The sequence below is a fragment of the Cydia pomonella genome, chromosome 12, assembly GCF_033807575.1.
Source record: "Cydia pomonella isolate Wapato2018A chromosome 12, ilCydPomo1, whole genome shotgun sequence".
In the NCBI taxonomy this organism is placed as follows: domain Eukaryota; kingdom Metazoa; phylum Arthropoda; class Insecta; order Lepidoptera; family Tortricidae; genus Cydia; species Cydia pomonella.
In genome coordinates, this window is record NC_084714.1 from 14,420,057 (window position 1) to 14,440,949 (window position 20,893).

The 20,893-nt window shown below is 38.8% G+C and overlaps 1 protein-coding gene across 1 annotated transcript; it reads left to right on the top strand.

The window, feature by feature from the left end:
* Positions 1-10,803: 10,803 nt before the first annotated feature.
* Positions 10,804-11,385, top strand: LOC133523685 (uncharacterized). Its single transcript, XM_061859364.1, has one exon. It carries the CDS (start codon positions 10,811-10,813, stop codon positions 11,180-11,182), a length of 372 nt encoding a protein of 123 aa, XP_061715348.1. The 5' UTR covers positions 10,804-10,810; the 3' UTR covers positions 11,183-11,385.
* The last annotated feature ends 9,508 nt before the right edge of the window (positions 11,386-20,893 follow it).

The window sequence follows — 20,893 nt, forward strand, 5'->3', positions numbered from 1 at the left end:
AATGGTTATAACTAAGAAGAGAAAAAAGGTGTACTCGGTGTAATTTGGCGTACGTTTTACAACACTTATATCTAAATTCGCACGTGTTATTTATGTTAATTTAAGCTACGGAACAGGTAAAAAAAAAACAACATACAAAAAAATCTATTTTGGCCATTGCGGGTCTGGGGAAAGTAATGTACTCGGTGCAAATTGAGTAAATAATTAGAAAAAATATCTAAATCCAATGTCAAATTCGCACCAGGGTGCGACACCCGGAAAATAGTTTTTCATGTTTTACTGTCGTTGTACTTCGGGGGAAATTTTAATACTCTTGGAAATTGATGCAATCATATTCATTTGATTTTGTTTACATTCGCACCCCATAAAAAATTGGCATTTTTATACGGAACATGCAGTTTTATAATCAAGTACCAAAAACGTAGAGCAATAAATACACAGAAGCGACAAGCGCGTGATTAGTGGCAAGAGAAGGAACGCGCGTAAACGCACCGACGAAGCACGGCTCTTGAGGCACGAGTAGTGGCATGTACTGCAAAAATACTCGTAGTAGGGTTTCTGAGTATGCAGACAGACAGTCAACAAATTAAATACAGGTACACTCAATGTTTGTTAAATTCGAAAAAACGCGTTTTTCCATAGACTTACGAAAACGTTAGACTACTTAGTTCACTCAATGAATGTTTAAAACAATAGTTCCGTTTTAATGCCAGAAGAAAGATTTGTGCTCGTTGCCCGTTAAAAGTGTCAAACGAACTGTCTCAGAACAATCGCTGCGCGTAGGGTTTGAGATCCGGATATCCGAAATATCCGGATATCCGCAAATATAAGATCCGGATCCACCGGGTCATAAGATCCGGATATTACGGATCCGTTAAATATAGTTATTGACCTATAACCGAAACAATTTTCTAATGAAATTTATGAATGATTTCATACCATTTTGTCATTTAAATATAGTATTTTCATATATTTAATCAATTCAAATACTAACAGCACATCAATTTTGATAGGTACATCACGTCACGCTCTTTATCCTTTGTCATCATGCCTGTCACGTTCTAACAAGTATGTAAGCGCGAAAGTGACGGGCATAGTGAGAAATGATAAGAATAGAACCATGCTGCCACCGCAGATCGAAAAGAAAAGACCTACCTAAAGTAATCGGGAAGAGGAGATAGATGTTCGAATCCAAAATGCCCTAAGATGCTCAGCAGCGCTTCACCGAGTTCTAGTTTCCAAGCTGATCAGTAGACTGTCCATGATTCGAGTCTATAACACAATAATTAGATTTTGATGAATGGCATGGGTAAGTATTATTACACTTGGACTCTAATTCAGAAAAAAAAGAACAGGTTCTTAGTGAAGAAGACGAAATTCTGGCGGAATATTCTGGGACCTATCAGAGATGAAGATAGAGAAGATGAAAGCGTAGGAAAAATAGGAAGCTAGAGTAGCTAGTTGCGGCACCCAATATAATTAGCGAGATTATAGCCGCATGACTTCGCAGGTTTGGTCACTTGGAGTGGACGGGAGAGAATCGGGCTGTGAGAAGATATACCGCAGGAGCGATGTAGCCCTAAAACACATTTTCGCCCTCGGAGTGTCCAACTAGCGTGGAGTGGTGCAGAATAGAGCAGAGTGTCGTTCTTCTTGTGTCAAAGGCCAAGATTCTTTTTGGGTCACTGATCCAGTGGAGTAAGTAAGTAAGTAAGTATTGCTTTCATAGTTAGTATTTCATGACGAATGAACACGAGGTGAGGCATTGGATGTATTTCCAACTATGCACCAGCTAATCCAGATATAAACCCTCCTTATTAAGTACGGTTTTATAGATAACATTATGTTAGCTATTATAATTTATAGTAATCAAGTAATCATTTAAAATTGGTTGGGGTAATATCTTTGTATTAAAACATAGTTAAAAACGTTATTTCGGTGTTATCTAAATCCGTTTATTCGGATATTTATTTTGGGTGGATATTCGAATAATTAGAATATCACAATATTCTAATTGCAAACCCTATATATATCTTCCTAGTAGTGACACAATTAGGTAATGTAAATACTGCGAGGAGGATCTTGTTTAGGAAAAAACAGAGCGATCGAGTATATTCCTTTAACAGGATGCTCTCCTACAGCATATAAAAAGGGCTTAACAGACCAATATTGGGACCAATTTGCCTGAATAACTACCCACAAATGCTAGATTCTTGCAACTAGGCTTGGCAAAAGAAAAATGATGGACCAGCGTACACCTCTTCTCTTTGTAGAAAACCCTTCCTGATGCTAGTCTCAGCTGCAAGGAGCTATTGTCTTGCAAGTGAAAAGAACGCTGCAAAGGGTGTGGGTGAGTAAAACACGGATTTAAATACACTATGCTTTGCGCATGCGAAGGTGCATGCTCTGGGACAAAATAATACGTAAAAAAAATAATTTTGTTTAATTAGTGTTTAACTTTAATTAGCTAGATCCGGAGTAAATTACAATAAAACGATCTCAGTATTCTTCAGTGTGGGTGAGTAAAACACGGATTTAAATACACTATGCTTTGCGCATGCGAAGGTGCATGCTCTGGGACAAAATAATACGTAAAAAAAATAATTTTGTTTAATTAGTGTTTAACTTTAATTAGCTAGATCCGGAGTAAATTACAATAAAACGATCTCAGTATTCTTAATTTTGTTTTGATAATAATACTTTTATCGAAAATATTACTTTACTATAAATTCAGCAAGTTACCTTTACTTAAACATCATTTGCCTTGCAAATTGTATTGAAACAGCCATCCGACTCTTGGTGGTGTCATCCGGTATGGAACAAAAATAGTGTAATTTACTTGTTTATAAACCGATTTTCAAAATTTTAATGGAATTTTATAGCTAATTAATGTAGCATTCATATCTTGATACAATGTTTTCCTGTAAAGCTACTAGTAAAGTTGATGAAAACAAAAAACGGTTTTTTTTTCGGGAAAATTTAAATAAAACTTAAAATTTCTCACAAACTATGGTATTTACAAGGTCAAATGTATAAACCATATTGTAGTGCATTTAATTTTGCTTTTTCACACAAGCTGACATGTGACATACTTTCTGTGGTATACGCAATATTCTGAACACGGCACCGGCCATTTTGATGACGTGGTGACTTAACCACGTTAGAAACTGTCTCCCGATGGTTTTTTAGTCAGAATAACATGCTTAACAACATACTAAAATATGGTGCTGGTTTCATCAAAGGCACCTTTTGGGCCCTGTATGACCTTAAGGGAAGCGACTTTATACCTATAACATTTTTTTATACAATCAAACACATTTGAATAAAATAAGTAGTCGATAAAGCGGTCAAACACCGATAGATTATTAATATGTTGTAACATGACATCACTATTTTTGATCTCACATAGACAATTCACGCACAAACTTGCATTTCATTTTTGCTCGCACTTTTGAAGTTTGACAGTCGTTCTTGATATCCTATTTCTATGTATCCGGATCCGAAAAATTGTCGGATATTGCAAACCCTAGCTGCGCGCTGCGCTATCTCCCCGCCCCGCGCGCCCCGCGTCGCGTGCTGCCTACCACCTTCGCTTGCAGTTCGTTGCGATTAATTCTATTTACTTTTTTACAAACTTCCGGTAAAAAAAATCTATTTTTTATTTAGTGCAAATGTAGTGTCTTTAGATAAGTACCGTTTTTAAAATTTTCACGTCTCTCTTAATTTCCCCCGAAGCACAATGTACAAAATAATTAAAATTACATGTTCCATAATTTGCCCAGGCGTGCAAAGTTAACTGAATGTTTATAATGCTTTAAAAAGCTTAACTTGAGATTGCACCAACCGACTGACTTATCCTCGAGCCGCAATCGAAAAAAAAAAATTTTTTAGGGTATCATACATTGCACATCTTCTTAATTAAGATATACTATGCACCAAGGTGTTCTCTATACACTACTTAGCTTGAACCCAATAGCTTTTAATTTACTCCAAAATTACGGCACTTTATAGTTTATACCTAAAATTTAACGGTCTTCCGTACATAATAGAAACGGTGCAACTCGGGGGAAATAATCTAGTTGCGCCATCTAACGAATCCAAAAAAAGCACGACTACACGACTTACTTCCATACTTTTCCTTAACTTGACCATACTACGTAGCCGACCCGAGTAGTGAGCGATAGATACCTCGCCCCGCCCGCGCCCCCCGCTCAGCTTCGCAAGCGCTGTTTGTCTTTTCTTTCAAATCATTCATTTGTTTGTTTATCGTGCACATAAATTAAATGCGGACATTACATGAATTTAATTATAGAATAAAAGTTATTATGACTTCAAAATGAGTGAAAAATGTTTGATATGTGTACTGTACTGACTTAGTAACAGAGAAAAAACGAGGAATTGAGCAGTTAATAACTGCGAGCAAATAATCTTTCTTGGTGATGGGAAAGTTAAATATTTCTACGGGAAGGAGGAACTACGTTTCCATAAAAAGTGTAGATTATACATTGAGTCGAAGGCTATACCGGCGTACAAAAGACTAATGGAGGTGGCATCAGAGGGCTTACCGCGAACCACGTTCGACGTGTTGCCTCCCTGTCATACTTACGTACGAATTTACAAGTGCGACAGAGAGGTAACACGTCGAACGTGGTTCGCGATAGGCCCTCAAATGTACAGCCAAGTGACGATGATGAAAATTACATTTTCAAAACTTTTGTCCATTGTTACCATTGTGTTAGCCGTAGTGAATGCAATCCCGACTCGGGATTGCAAATTCGAGATCCCGCGGGATTAGAAATATCAATCCCGCGGGATCCCGGAATTTTCGGGATCCCGAGTAGATTAAAAAAAAAGTAAAATTTGAATGAATTAAAACGATAATAACCGTATGTTTGTGATGGTGACGTTAATTAAAATAACGTATTAATAGACAGAAAACAAAAACCTTTATTCTTTAATATTATTAACCAAATCATCATCAGTTTTCCTTGGAAATTAGCAAAGGTAATCAAAAAAATAAGTATAACTGTAATAAAAATCCAAACAACAAGGAATTAGAGAGTATTACAAGTGATTTTGAAAGTGACTTCTTAAAAAGCAAAGGGTATTAAGAGAGCTATCTGCTAAACGGCATCTTACATCCGTTGCAATGTACTCAGCTGCTGATAATGCCCTCTCCGACTCAACACTGGTTGGCAACAGCGTGTCGAAGCAATTATATGCAAACTGCAAAAATCTCCCCCTTGTTCCTCCACACTCAAATAAATCCATTTCCTTTTTTATGACAGACTCTAATCTGTCTAAGCTCGTGGATACACGTGTAAAGGGACTTTTAGATGCTGGCAGAGTTTGTTCTAATTCCTCTTTAAGTGACATATTAGTTTGTACAGCAGTAGCACGTAAATTCAAATCTTCTGCAATCATTGAAGTTCATCAAGGCAAGTCATCTTCGTTTAATACTGCCGTATTAATCTCTGCTTAGTTCGGTTCTTTACGATATAATACGTGTGTATCATCGCTGACGACTGCCGCCCAATCCCGTCAATCCCAAACGGGATCCCGTCATATTATGCGTCGGGATTGATCCCGAAAAATTACACGGGATCTCGCGAGATCGGGATCCCGCGGGATCGGGATTGCATTCCCTAGTTAGCCGCCTGTACTTACTTTCAACATATATTAGTAGTTTATGTTACTGCTACATAATAAAAGGCATTAAAATACACGAGTGTGGGCTTAGGAAACGAACGAAGTGAGTTTCTTAAAAAGATCACACGAGTGTTTTAATGCCTAATTATCTTATACCTTTAAACGAGCAATTCTTGTATATATATATTTCCGGGATCTCGGAATCGGCTCTAACGATTTTGCTGAAATTTGGTATATGGGGGTTTTTGGGGGTAAACAATCGATCTAGATTAGTCTTATGTTTGGGAAAACGCGTGTTTTCGAGTTTTCATGCGTTTTTCTTTCGACGCAGAATATGGTCGCTAATTTCGTATTGCCGGCCACTGTCCGTCTGGTCCAGCGGGTTAAGACGCGGACTGCTAAACGAGTGTTACGGGTTCGAATCTCGCCTGGTGACTAACTTTTGTTTTTTTTATATGTTCAATTTTATATATAATTTTTTAATTTTTATTGTTTTAGACAAGTTTAATTTAGTAAAAGAATGTAGTTAAGATTATCACCTATACACCACCATATTACAATAAATAGTTAGTTATAACCGAGCAAAGCTCGGTCGCCCAGGTACTGTATAGTTATTGCAGGTAGTTCGCAATCACATTTTTAGCACAGGCATTATAAGAGAGGTATGGGCATTGTAAATGTCATCTGGCTCTGTGTGGTAGGGCACAGCTCAGCGGATGTCATTCCAGATCTAGAGCAGAACCCAACTGGGGAAGTACCTCCACCTTACAGAAAATCGCAGCCAAATAACACTAGACCCTACTCATAGTGTTGTGTTCCTGCCGGTGAGTAAGGTTGCCAGAGCTCAACGAGGGGTGGGAGGGTGTTAGGGTCGGCAACGCGCATGTAACTCCTCTGGAGTTGCAGGCGTACATAGGCTACGGATACTGCTTACTATCAGGCAGGCCGTATGCTTGTTTGCCACCGACGTAGTATAAAAAAAAATAAAAAAAAACACACAATTAAAATATTTCATACGACATGTGCTAATTATTTGTCTCAGTGTAAACAAAAATATATCATAATTATGATATCAATTTTCAAATTCAAAATGGCGGACATGTTTTATAACTTATTTTAAGAAATTATGAGTAGTTTAAGACTTTAAAAAGCAAGAAATTGTTTCTTGCTTCTGTTTGTATATGTATCATGTAGTATTTGATGTTTTCATTATTTTTGAAAGTCCTCAGGGTGCCGATTACGAAAATGACATCCATTATGGAACCCAAGATGGCGGACATTCATTTTTCTTAAAAATCGGTATGGGTGTCATCTCCGAGGTTCTTCGAGGTTCCGATTACGAAAATGACGTCCATTTTGCAATCCAAGATGGCGAACATTATTTTTTCTTAAAAATCGATATGGGTGTCATCTCCGAGGTTCCTCGGGGATCCGATTACGAAAATTACGTTCATTTTGAAATCCAAGATGGCGGAAATTATTTTTTCTTAAGTCGATATGGGTGTCATATCCGAGGTTCCTCGGGATTCCGATTACGAAAATGACGTCTATTTTGAAATCCAAGATGGCGGACATTAATTTTTCTTAAAAATCGATATGGGTGTCATCTCCGAGGTTCCTCGGGGTTCCGATTACGAAAATGACGTTCATTTTGAAATCCAAGATGGCGGACATTAATTTTTCTTAAAAATCGATATGGGTGTCATCTCCGAGGTTCCTCGGGGATCCGATTACGAAAATGACGTTCATTTTGAAATCCAAGATGGCGGAAATTATTTTTTCTTAAAAGTCGATATGGGTGTCGTATCCGAGGTTCCTCGGGATTCCGATTACGAAAATGACGTCTATTTTGAAATCCAAGATGGCGGACGTTAATTTTTCTTAAAAATCGATATGGGTGTCATCTCCGAGGTTCCTCGGGGTTCCAATTACAAAAATGACGTCAATTTTGGCGGTTCTTGTTGGTGCAGATTTCAAAAATAGAGACCATTTTAGAATTAAGGGTGGTTGATATCACGGCTACACACATCGACACCCATTTCAAAAAGTAGCGTCCGCCATATTTATTTTCAAAATAGATGCCATTTTTGAAATCCACACCCCTAAAAACCCAGAAAACAACACCCATGACGACTTTTTCAAAAAAGTGACGTCCGCCATCTTTATTTCCAAAATGGACGTCATTTGTAAAATTAGTACACATACATCATACAACATGAAAACTAAAAACATTTCTATCCTCTTTTGGGCAGTTGTGTAAGTCTGTGATAACCCTAGGTAGGTACGGAGACCTTGAGCGGTGTCGGCATTTACGCAAACATCAAAGGCGTCGGCCCACTGTTACTTTTTACACTGTGCTTTTAGTGTGTAAACGAAAACGTCACATGATATATCAAAAAAAAGTTATTTTATCTTATACCTTTAAACGAGCAATTCTTGTATAGGTATGTCATGGACCAAGTGATTAATGTGGGCATTATATATAATGCCCGGGCATTATGAATAATGGCAAGCTATATCGGGCCAAGTGATAAATTATTACCTGAACTTCATTATTTATCACATTGTCTGGTCATTATGAATATTGCTACATGGCCGTTGGGCAATTTGATAATAAAGATACATTGGATGAGGTGTGAGGAGGAAAACAAACGCGTGACACGCGTTGACCAACCAGAGACGGTGATAGCAACGTGCGGACGCGGACGGATCTTATTTTTGTAATTCAGTTTCGAATTATAGTAAAAACCTACTTCTTTTTTTTACTTCCCTTTCTGGGGGATTTGAGGTGGCCATTTCTGGCCCTTTTTGGCGGCCCTCTAACAATCGCTTGGAGACTCAGCGTCTCCTAGCAGGAGAGTCCTGGCAAGTAAGTCTTATAGATCCCCAGCTTTGTTCGTATGGGGAATGGCTGCTGTGGAGCAGTAGACGAAGCAGGGTACGCGCAGTTATAGCCGGTCTCACTAACTCCTCCGTGTGTTGCTCCGTTGTGATGCCCCTGTGTGACCTCTAGGAATTGTGCCATGAGCTTCCAATATATCTCCTCGCCTAGTAATTGCTCGCATGGGCTGCTCTCGTGAGGAGCGGCTGCGTCTTGGTGACGTCCAACTAGAACCTCCGTTTGGTCAGCCACTCAGGTAGGACATCAAGCTAGCGATTTATCTTCAGTGAGGCGTGGGTTGGTGTGATGGACGACGCGTAGTACACTGCGTCGTCTGCGAACAGACCCAGCTTGACGCGGCCAACCACCGAAATATCATCGGTGTACCAAGCATAACAAGATGGCGATAGATAGCTTTCTTATGGGACTCCCGCGAGGTCAACTGCCACTTGAAAGCGTCGGTTGGTGAGGAAGGAGTTGACAACGTGTATGACTCGACGTGGGGCCGATGACGTTGACAGCTTTGGCTTGCAGGCCCTCATGCCAGACCTTGTCGAACGCCTATTCTGTGTCGAGGAATACTGCGACGACATGCTTCTTCAGGTTCATCCTCTCAACCATGTAGAAGGAGAGGACTCTGGTTAGCTACATAAATAAAACAGAAAAAACACTGGGTAGCTTCCCTAACGCACGGCTCAAATCTCGTAGACCAGATGGTCAGACTTCCAAATCCAGGGCCCAGTATGCTTCGACGTTAACCTGGAATGGAAGGAAAACTGGAACTCGTACTGCACACAACTCAGTTTTCCAACAGTATTTTTTTATACCACGACAGTGGCATACAAGCATACGACCCGCCTGATGGTAAGCAGTCACCGTAGCCTATGGACGCCTGAAACACCAGAGGTATTACATGCGCGTATCAGTATCGAGATCAACAAAATAACCACTGCTGTAAACACAACCTCTACAAATGGGGTTACAAACCCTCACCAAACTGTAATGTGGCGCGCCAGACCAAACAACTACGCACATTGTGGAAGAATGCCCCAAGAGACGTTTTTCGGGAGGCATGAAAGCAATCTGCACGCAATGACTACGGATGCCAGGGATTGGCTGTCAAACTTATATAGAGCTATAGATGTACATATAAGATTAAATGCTGAAAAATTGATTTCAATAAAGCCTTACGATAATAATATTACAGCCAGATCCTTGTCACTTGCTGCTGGGTTGGAGCTGCGGCTTCAGGAGCTGTGGGCTTCGTCTTTTTTATGTTTTTCTTTGTAGCCTTTTTGGTGGTGTTGGTGGCCGCTGGTTGGTCTCTTTCGCCGCCTTGAGTAGGGGCATTCGCCAGCGCCATCAGGGATGCGGGCGCCGACTATTCCACCGTGAGTTTTGCAACGCTAGCCTTCGTCACCGGGCCTGCCTTCTTACGGACCGTGTGTGCGTTCATGCCCACCTTCCAATTATGGGCCTCTCTCAGATACATCTCCTGTAACTGGCTAGATGAGAGCCCGTGTAGTTGGCGCATGTATAGGGCTCTTCTTTTGGCCTACGGCATTTTATTGCTGGATGAGGTCTGCACAACTAGAGGACGCACTTTTGCGGACTATGACCGACCTTCGAATGGTGTCTGAAGCCCTGGCAGCTGTGACACTGCGGTGGTCCAGATTTCCCCCTCCATGCTTCTATTATAAAGGAGTTCAGGAAGAGAAACTCGTTCACCCTGTAGATCGTGGTATATTCTCGCAAGGGGGAGGGGGAGGAAGGGCGGCGAGCTGCAAGAAGTAAACTCGGCCCGGCTTGCCCTCTCTGGCGTTTATCTGCTTGATGTGCTCTACAGTGAACCCTAGGTCCACGCAAGCGTTCTTGATTTCGTTTAGTGGCGTGTCTGCTGGTAAAGCTTGGAGCGCCACCTTCATCCGATCCGAGTCTAACTCGTAGGTGTTCCACTCTAGGGCATTGTCCAATTTTTCGAGATACTTGAACTCTGTACGGTACTCCTCTTCTGATTTGGGCTAGAACCGAAAGCCTGTCCTCACCGGATTGGCGTCGACGGTTCGGCCCAACTCCGCGGTGATTCCCTTGACCACCGCTACTCAGTTAAGCAGCACCGGCGCCACGATGCTGGAGTATCGGATCTTCTAGGGTTGTTGTTTTGTAGCAGTATCTTTAGGCTTCTTCTGGGTTATATTTCTAGTTGTATAACCATAGGTATGAAACAAAAAGAATGTCCCTAAAAACCAAAGGGAAACTCTACAAAACCGGCTATTTTGTATGGAACCTACCAAGAAACATCTCACAAAGCTGCACACCACTGAGATGCGCATGTTACGCTGGCCAGCGGGCGTCACCAGGCTCGACAAAATCAGGAACGAATATATCAGAGGTAGCTTCAAAATCGCCCCCATAGTTGAAAAAGTCCAAGAAAAACGTTTGCGCTGGTATGGACACATCCTCAGGCGCCCTGAAGACCACATGATGCGAGCAGCCCTAGACATACCATCAACGAAGCATGGGCGCGGAAAGCCCTCCGCCACTTGGCTAACGACGGTCCAAAAAGACCTGAAACAAGCAAATATGAACCCAGATATCGCCCAAAATCTCCCAGAATGGAGAAAACGGACAAGGAGAGCCGACCCCAGATGATGGGAAATGGCGCAGGCAGATGATGTATGATCATAGCTATATGCATCTTAGGAAACGAAGGAAGTTTACGTTCACTTTAATGTTAAAATTAAAAATAATAGTATTGAAAAATGTTTTTTTATTACTTTGCCCAATAGGTGAGCGGCAGTATGTATAATGCCCGGGCAATTTAATTATTTGCATATTTATTTATTATCACATGGCCATCTCAAATTGGGCATTTTTCATAATGCCCGGGCATTATGAAAAATACCCAATTTATCACTTGGTCCATAACATATATATATATATATATATATACAGGGCGTCCCACGGCGATGCCACATGGAGGGAAAGTACCTTAAATATCATAGATAGCATATTTTGCTGAAAGAAGACTTCATTTTATTTTTAAAACTTAGTTAAATTGCATTCATACTTTTTTAATTTTTTTTGAAAAAAAAATGTATGGAAAAAAAATATCGCGTCATTGGAGGAAAAGTACCTTAATTTTTGTAAATGAACATCTTACTGAAAGAAGACATTATTTCGATTTAAAAAAACAAGTTGAATTGCATTTTAAATAATTTCATGGTTAAACCGGGAATCGAACCCTCTACACGAGAAAAAAAAATACCCTGTAGCTTTGTCATATCGATCGAAAGGCTTCAATGTGAGAATTACTTTTTTGCTAAATAACGAAATAAAAATGCCATGCATTTTAATATTTTTAATACAAAATTAAATCAATTTATCAAATGCTCAAAATGTTTTCCATCCTGTTCAATACAAAGTCTCACTCTTTTCATTATTTCACTCCCTGTCGATTTTTTAATTATGGTGTGGTGGATATTTAAAATAATACGTCTAAGTTCTGCTTGTAGCTCGTGGACATTTTCATACTGGTTCTTGTAAACTACATTTTTTACATAACCCCATAAAAAAAAATCTAACGGGGTTAGATCTGGGGATCTTGGCGGCCATCTAGTTTCTCCATTTGTTCCGATCCAGGAAGTAAAGTGTTCATTGAGATAATCCCTTGTTCTGTGACTGTTATGAGCCGGAGCCCCATCTTGCTGAAAAATAATGTTTTGTCGTTCTGCCAACGGAAGATTATTTATCTCAATTCTTAAAATCTCAAGTATTTCTAAATACCTATCCGTATTTAGATGCCCTTCGTAAAAATGTACTAAGAGGACCCGGTTGTTTACAATACCACACCAACAGTTGAAGGAAAAACGCACTTGATTGTTAGTCTCGCGGATACGTAAGGGATTCTCCCTGCACCAGATGCGGTTATTATGTCTGTTGTACATACCATTATTGCTGAAGTTTGTTTCGTCAGACCAGATAATATTATTAAGAAAATCTTGATTCTCTAGAATGAGCCTCTCGATTTCTCGGCAGAAAATCAATCGTCTACCAGGATCACCCGGTTGCAATTTTTGTACTAATCGCCCTTCAACGTAATTTTTAAATTTGTATTTTTTCAGTACACGGTGTATTTTGCTTTTCGAAAATCCGGTTTCTGCTTCACCTTCCCTCACTGAACATTTAGGATTTGCCTCAAAGTATATCAAAATGTCGAGCTCATCGTCAGTGTTTAACATTTGGTGCCGTGGTTGTGGTAATAGATGATCGAAACGTCCCAAATTTGTCAGATTATCCACCAACCGTTTCATAATAAATCGAGATGGTGTATTTCTATCAGGATATCTTTCACGGTGCCAATTTAAGGCTAATGTTAAGTTTTTGTGGTTCAAAAAGTATGCTTCCATTAAATCAACATTATTTTGATACGCCATGGTTATTTAATACAATACCGTCGTAACAAAATCCTCGTAAAGCGAAATAACTAAATAAAATAGTCAATTCCCGCCAACAAACTTTTTAAACTTTTTTTTTTTACTTTCAACACCTGATCATAGTTTAAGATACTTGTTTTTCTGCCTAGTCAGTAATTTTAAAACATGTTTAAACAATAATTGACACTTATTTTAACAGATTTATTTAATTTAATGACACGAAACACGGAATTTAAACACATTATAGCAAGAATTAAAATACGCTCGTTGTCGTTTACGCATACGGCAGAACATTATGCACACAAACTCAATTGATTGCATACAAACAGGTACGTTCCTACTTATTACTTATCTCTTTATCATTTTATCATGCACTACAATTATAATAAGGAAATGATGCGTACTTCTCAAGTGGGTCCTGATTCATTAGTAATAGGTACTTTAAAATGAAAGATTAGTTGTATGCCCATACGGGAATGTCATTATTCTAATCAAAATTTCACATCAAATGAAAAAAATAATGGTCTTCCTTTTGTTTCCAACACTATGTTAATTGGCAAAAAAATAATTCTCACATTGAAGCCTTTCGATCGGTATGACAAAGCTACAAGGTATTTTTTTTTCTCGTGTAGCGGGTTCGATTCCCGGTTTAACCATGAAATTATTTAAAATGCAATTCAACTTGTTTTTTTAAATCGAAATAATGTCTTCTTTCAGTAAGATGTTCATTTACAAAAATTAAGGTACTTTTCCTCCAATGACGCGATATTTTTTTTCCATACATTTTTTTTTCAAAAAAAATTAAAAAAGTATGAATGCAATTTAACTAAGTTTTAAAAATAAAATGAAGTCTTCTTTCAGCAAAATATGCTATCTATGATATTTAAGGTACTTTCCCTCCATGTGGCATCGCCGTGGGACGCCCTGTATAATAATATTTCTGTGATCTCGGAAACGGCTCTAACGATTTCGCTGAAATTTGGTATATAGGGGTTTTTGGGGGTATACAATCTATCTAGATTAGTCTTATGTTTGGGAAAACGCGTGTTTTCGAGTTTTCATGCGTTTTCCTTTCGACGCAGAATATGGTCACTAATTTCGTGTTGCCGGCCACTGTCCGTCTGGTCCAGCGGGTTAAGACGCGGACTTCTAAACGAGTGTTACGGGTTCGAATCTCGCCCAGTGACTAACTTTTGTTTTTTTTATATGTTCAAGTTTATATATAATTTTTTAATTTTTATTGTTTTACACAAGTTTAATTTAGTAAAAAAAATGACCTATGTAATAAGAGAAATCGACAATAGATGGCGTTACTCTGTGACAAGTGCTGTAAGGTTAAAATCGATTGTAAATAATAATAATTGTCAGTTCACATTTTACTTTTTAAGTTTATGTAGATTATCACCACCATATTACAATAAATAGTTATAACCGAGCAAAGCTCGGTCGCCCAGGTACTATATTACTAACTGTACTAGGTTGCCTTTTTAACAAGTTGGTCCAGTCCATGGTTGCCTACATTTTATATAAAAATCGGTTAATCTAGGCGACCATTAACTGGACCAACTTTTTTAATACGGCAACTTTCAAATAAGCTTTCATTTGATATATCATACGATGAAATAACAAACAAAAAAACTATCCGTACGCAATCTTACAAGGCAACCTACTTGAAATGTATCACTGTGAATTTTGTCTTACATTTATTTCTTATCAGAAATAAATAACATGAGGGTGCATATTCCTTATAACGTATCTCTATATAACTATCGGTTATCAATATTAGCATTAGCGGTTAACAACAACATTCCCCTTAAAACAAATAACTATCGCGAGGAAAATACCAAGTCCAAACATCTGAAAAAAATCGGGAAAGAAAAGCTGCAACTGGCTTTTAAAATGGTATAAGGAAGGGTGGTCATCTGTATGAGAATGTGTTTTTTTTGTCTCTATTTGACCCAATGGTTGACTGGTAGATAATGCCTTTTGGCATTAAGTCCGCCATTTGTGTTTTTTTTTTTGTTTGTGCAATAAAGTTTAAATAAATAAATAATATTCATGTAACGCGATAACGAATTCTACGTGAACGAAACCGCGGGCAATACCTATTATAGTAACAACAAAATAACAATTTTCTATTGCTATTAATTTAAAACACGCTTTAGGAATTTTTTTGATGGACCGTAGACGCAGTCAAGGGCACCCCGCTCCCCACTACCGTTGTTCGCTGCCTCCTGCCACAGCGCGCGGCGCGCGCAAACTTGCCGCGCGTTTGAAACGTAACGTATTTATATAAGCAAGGAATGCATACATATCAGTAATGAGTGTCGCCGTGATTTTATATTTCTAAATTTTTGTTTAGTAACTGAGATCATTGTTGATGATCGATTATTATTAACTCTACAAACTTTAATTCAATATTAGCTATACTGCTTAACCTAAAATAAATATCTAGACAAGCACATTGTCTACATGTCTAACTTTTTACTAGAATACTAAGTTGATCGATAATATCGTAATTTTGCAATATCAGCAACTCTAATTCTATATTTACAAAATAACTCGTGTTTTTACGTTTACCAGAAAGCAGCTGTTCCAGATTTCTAAAAACTGAGAATTGTACATAAATTGAAGTGTTATTCGATATGCTAAAGTTTTCTGTAACTTTAATTCTATATTTACTTAGTTACTAGCAAAAATTAAAATATTTAAATATAACCGAAAGCTCAACCTTAAAATTTCTAACTTTTTACCAAAGTATTATTTAACATACTCCCAATGACATATCAAAAAAGAAAAAACTTTAATATTATCGAAACCCATTTTTGTTCAACCGCTGGTCTATCAAGAGTTTGCTAATAGGTACCAGGTAATAAGTGTCGCTATCATTAAACGGGTAGGTTACGATTTGTGCCCCTGTGGCCGGTCCACCCCGCGCGTGCCGTGGGAGTGCCGAGCACGCGCCGCTCCCATCGCCCGCGCACCCCGACTGATTGATCTGCATTATTCGCCCATATTACGACATGCTTTGTGTAATGCTTTTCAAATACGAGAGACAATAGACTCGGCAACTGACTATTAGTGGTAGATGGCAATATTTGTATGTAGGGACTTTCGGTTGAATTGTAAAAATAAGATAGTGTTGAAAATAGTGTCATGATTGAGAAGACTCAAAATACATAATAGAGGTAAGTATGTATATAAATTCAAGAGCAGTTTAAATCAGTTGAAGCTGAAGAATTCAATAAAGGCATACCAGGATAATCAATAAAGACTGTCGTATCTACTCGAATTTTAGTTCCCACAGTGTTGCCTTATTAATATTGACAGACAGTAACTTAATATCCAGGATCATAAACCGCCGCTGGCCCAGCTATATTGGCTCACGTTATTGAAAGTGCGCGTGTCGATGTTAACGAACGATGGTGAGTAAACAGTATAGGAGTATTCCCATATCGCACCGGCAGCTCTAATGAATGAGCACCGTTATAAGGGTGCTGGTCATGTTTTCAAATTGTGCAGGGTCGAGCCCTAGTTATATTGGTTGGCCTGAACTTGAGTTGAATATGCATGTGCAGTGTGAAGGAGTGGGAATAGTGCCAGTCTGCGCCCTCCGCCGCTGGCGCTCCCACGGGAGGGCGCGAGAAATCCCTTAATTCCGCCATGCAGGTGCGGGCTCATTACGGGCTTTCCCGCCACGTGCCGGCGTGTGCGCGCCTAGCCTCTAGCTTTGTTCCTCTTCGAATCCATTGGGTATATCGGGATTGATTGAGATCCAAATTCTTTGTTGTTGCATTAGCTCCGCATTTCATATGACACGCTCGGCGCTTTTGCCGCCTCACTTTTGATACAAAGATATACACGATATCTTTATTGGAATAGGACTCGTATAAAGGGACACTGTCGTGGTTGTGTAGGTTAGGTCCAACAGAATCTCATCTTGTTCACATTTAGAGAACCCTAACTTCGGTATTTACAGCTTACACAACAATAAATAATAGAATGTATAATATGAATGTCTATAGGTAGTCCTGATCATGATGTTTAGTAAGATTGCCAAAGTTCTGGGAATGTATTGATTGACTGATGCTGTTTTGGCGTTGAAAGATCTGTCAATCGATGTTAGCAACAAGGAACTACCCAAAGGCACTTTATGGTCGAGCTTGCCGCGCATATACCTATAACATGTCATATATGTACACACAACATGACACATAATGTATTATATTATAACACATTAAAACTTAATTTCTAATCATCGCGACTACAATAAGCTTGCAGATCAAAAACCGGGCCGTATACTTGCTTGCCACTATCTTGGTACAAAAAAAAGCGGCCAAGTGCGAGTCGGACTCGCGCATGAAGGGTTCCGTACAATTTAAGACGTATTAAAAAAAATCTTCTTATTAGATCTTGTTCAACATTTTCCCACTTTGGACACACATTTTACCACTTTGGAAGTGTCTCTCGCGCAAACTATTCAGTTTAGAAAAAAATGATATTAGAAACCTTAATATCATTTTTGAAGACCTATCCATAGATACCCCACACGTATGGGTATGATGAAATAATTTTTTTTTTAATTTCATGACGTATTAAAAAAAAACTACTTACTAGATCTCGTTCAAACCAATTTTCGGTGGAAGTTTGCATGGCAATGTATATCATATATTTTTTTTAGATTTTTCATTCTGTTATTTTAGAAGTTACAGGGGGGGGACACACTTTTTTTCACTTTGGAAGGTTCTCTCGCGCAAACTATTTAGTTTAGAAAAAAATGATATTAGAAACCTTAATATCATTTTTGAAGACCTATCCATAGATACCCCACACGTATGGGTATGATGAAAAAAAATTTTTTTTTTAAATTTCATGACGTATTAAAAAAAAACTACTTAATAGATCTCGTTCAAACCAATTTTCGGTGGAAGTTTACATGGCAATGTATATCATATATTTTTTTTAGATTTTTCATTCTGTTATTTTAGAAGTTACGGGGGGGGGGGGGGGGGACACATTTTACCACTTTGGAAGTGTATCTCGCGCAAAATATTCATTTTAGAAAAAAATTATATTAGAAACCTCAATATCATTTTTGAAGACCTATCCATAGATACCCCACACGTATGGGTTTGATGAAAAAAGATTTTTTGAGTTTCAGTTCTAAGTATGGGGAACCCCCAAAATTTATTGTTTTTTTTCTATTTTTGTGTGAAAATCTTAATGCGGTTCGTAGAATACATCCACTTACTAAGTTTGAACAGTACAGCTCTTATAGTTTCGGAAAAAAGTGGCTGTGACAGAATCGGACAGACAGACGGACATGACGAATCTATAAGGGTTCCGTTTTTTGCCATTTGGCTACGGAACCCTAAAAACCGCACTCAGGTTAAAATTGCTTTAAATTACCAATGCCAACATGGTTTCGGTACGTGACTATCAAAAATCCCAAGGCTCTCAGCGATGGAGGTCGGAAAATCACAAGTTCCGATGGGAAGCGCGGGGTTCTCGTGTGAACTGGCCGGCGTGGGAACGCGGGTCACAGGTCGCGGGATAATTACGGACGCGCAGAGCACGCGCGCCGACCTGCGCCCGCGCCGATGACGATCATCCTCGGTCAGGATTCTTCAGGGATGCATAGAAAAGTACTGATTTTGCTGTTAATTGCTAACCATATTTACATACGCTATCTTATTCAAAACCAGCTTTTTTTACCAGGGGCAACCCGGGTCCATATTGATTTCTTGTCTTTGATACGCATAACAACTTGTGTCATAATCATTATTGCGCGTACAAATGAAAAATCATATTATATTGTGTCATACATTTTTAGCCATAATATTTGATGGCATACTTAGCATTTTTTGTGCATACCTAACGAACCTAACCTAAAAATTTAAGCGAATTCAATTTATGACTACATATAAAAATTATGACATAACTTATTTATGACAATAATCCAGTTATCCTCAGGAAAAATTTTGACTAAAGATTTTTATAACTTACAATTTTATGCATACTAGGTACCGCTGTAGAGATGAAGTGCAAAAAGACCTTAGTGAACTCGGCGCCGTCGGCTGTACAGAAACGGCTTTGGATAGAGAAGCATCAAGCAGTCGGAGGACAAGATCCACTTCGGGTCGCTGCGCCACAGCAGTAAGTAAGTAAGTACAATTTTATGCATAAAGTGTTATGACAATTAAAAATATGACAAAAGTTGTTATGCGACCTGAGGGAGTCCCGGGCAACCCTGATAGACCTAGTTCCTATGTACCCAGGTAAAGGCGAATTAGCGGACAGAAGTTATCCACGTATTAACGTAAGATATACATACCTTATATATGGAATATGAAGTGAAGGGTAAACCAGACGCAATCTCGTGTTCTCCATTCATCTAAGACGCAGTATAACATTAATCATTAGCGAATATACCAGTAGCTAGGTATCTAAGCAAATTTAACAAGTTATACGTTAATTCGTGTCAGATTACAAACTCCGTAACTCATAAAGTTAATTTCCTTTATGAAATCAATCACTCTTCTTGACCTTAGCGAGAGCTGAACTTAAGCCGTTACGGGACAGCTTTCCTACTGGTTCAAACTGTAGTAAATTGAATAATGCAGTCTTAGGAGTCCTTATTCCTACAGACGAGCGTATTTTGTAAAATGCTTCCTTTTTCATTCAAGATTACGACGTAACTATTAGTATTTATTCAAAAACTGGTAACGTACTTAAATAATCGTTTCCTAAACTAGCGGCTCCAACAGTTCAAATTTTCATTTTCTCTTTTAAACCTCTTTTTTAATGAGTTTTTTTGGGAGTCTTTTCCAAATTTTGCAGTGAGATGTGGCGTTTCGGTTCTCAATTTTGCTGTAAACATGAATCATTTGGTACATGAATGACTACAATTTGATTCAACATATCTCGTACGAGGGCCTGGAATGATTAACAATCGAAGATTCATTTGAAAAAACTGATAAAATACCTTCCGAGTTTTCTTCATTTTTTTGGCGAAAACAGGGTTTTATTATATTTTTTTTCCGCAAATTGTACGCATATTTTGCTTTAAAAATAATATTATAGCAAACTGTAACTTTATGTTAACCTATAAAAAAAAAATCATAACTATGGGACCTACATTGCCGTAAATTTATATTTTTTTAAAACACGTATAAATCACGCAGCAGCGACGCCCCGCTCTCAGTCCGCGCGGAGCGCGCTTAGAGGACGGACCTGTGCTCGATTGTTAGGCATTCGTTGCGATCGTAATCAGCTACGGAGTTCCGAGAAGTGCTATATACTGCGATTAGAAAATCTTAATAAAAGTTCATTTTATACACTATGCTTAACAGACTCTCGCTTATTGATGGATTTTCAGTGGTCCTTTTTTTTATACTACGTCGGTGGCAAACAAGCTTACGGCCCGCCTGATGGTAAGCAGTATCCGTAGCCTATGTACGCCTGCAACTCCAGAGGAGTTACATGCGCGTTGCCGACTCTAACCCCCTCCCGCCCCTCGTTGAGCTCTGGCAACCTTACTCACCGGCAGGAACACAACACTATGAGTAGGGTCTAGTGTTATTTGGCTCCGATTTTCTAAAAACGCATTTTTACTTGAAATTACGTTAGGGTTTGCATTTGCATTATTATTTTTGACCCGGATGAAGTCCAAGTTCTCATGATGGAGTCAGGAGTTGGTCACCAGAACTCCTAATCTACTCATTATAATCCCATCGTGTTTGGGCTCAAAAGATTTGCCCTGACGAACACCATCGATCTGGATGAGGTCCAGGGTCTCATGATGGAGTCAGGAGTTGGTCACCAGGACTCTTAATCTACTTATCATAACGCCATCGTGTTTGGGCTCAATAGATTTGCCCTGACGAGCACCATCAATCTAGATAAAGTCCAGGGTCTCATGATGGAG

Coding starts and splice junctions, on each gene's coding strand:
- LOC133523685 (XM_061859364.1), top strand. CDS start 10,811: ATGGAACCTACCAAGAAACATCTCACAAAGCTGCACACCACTGAGATG.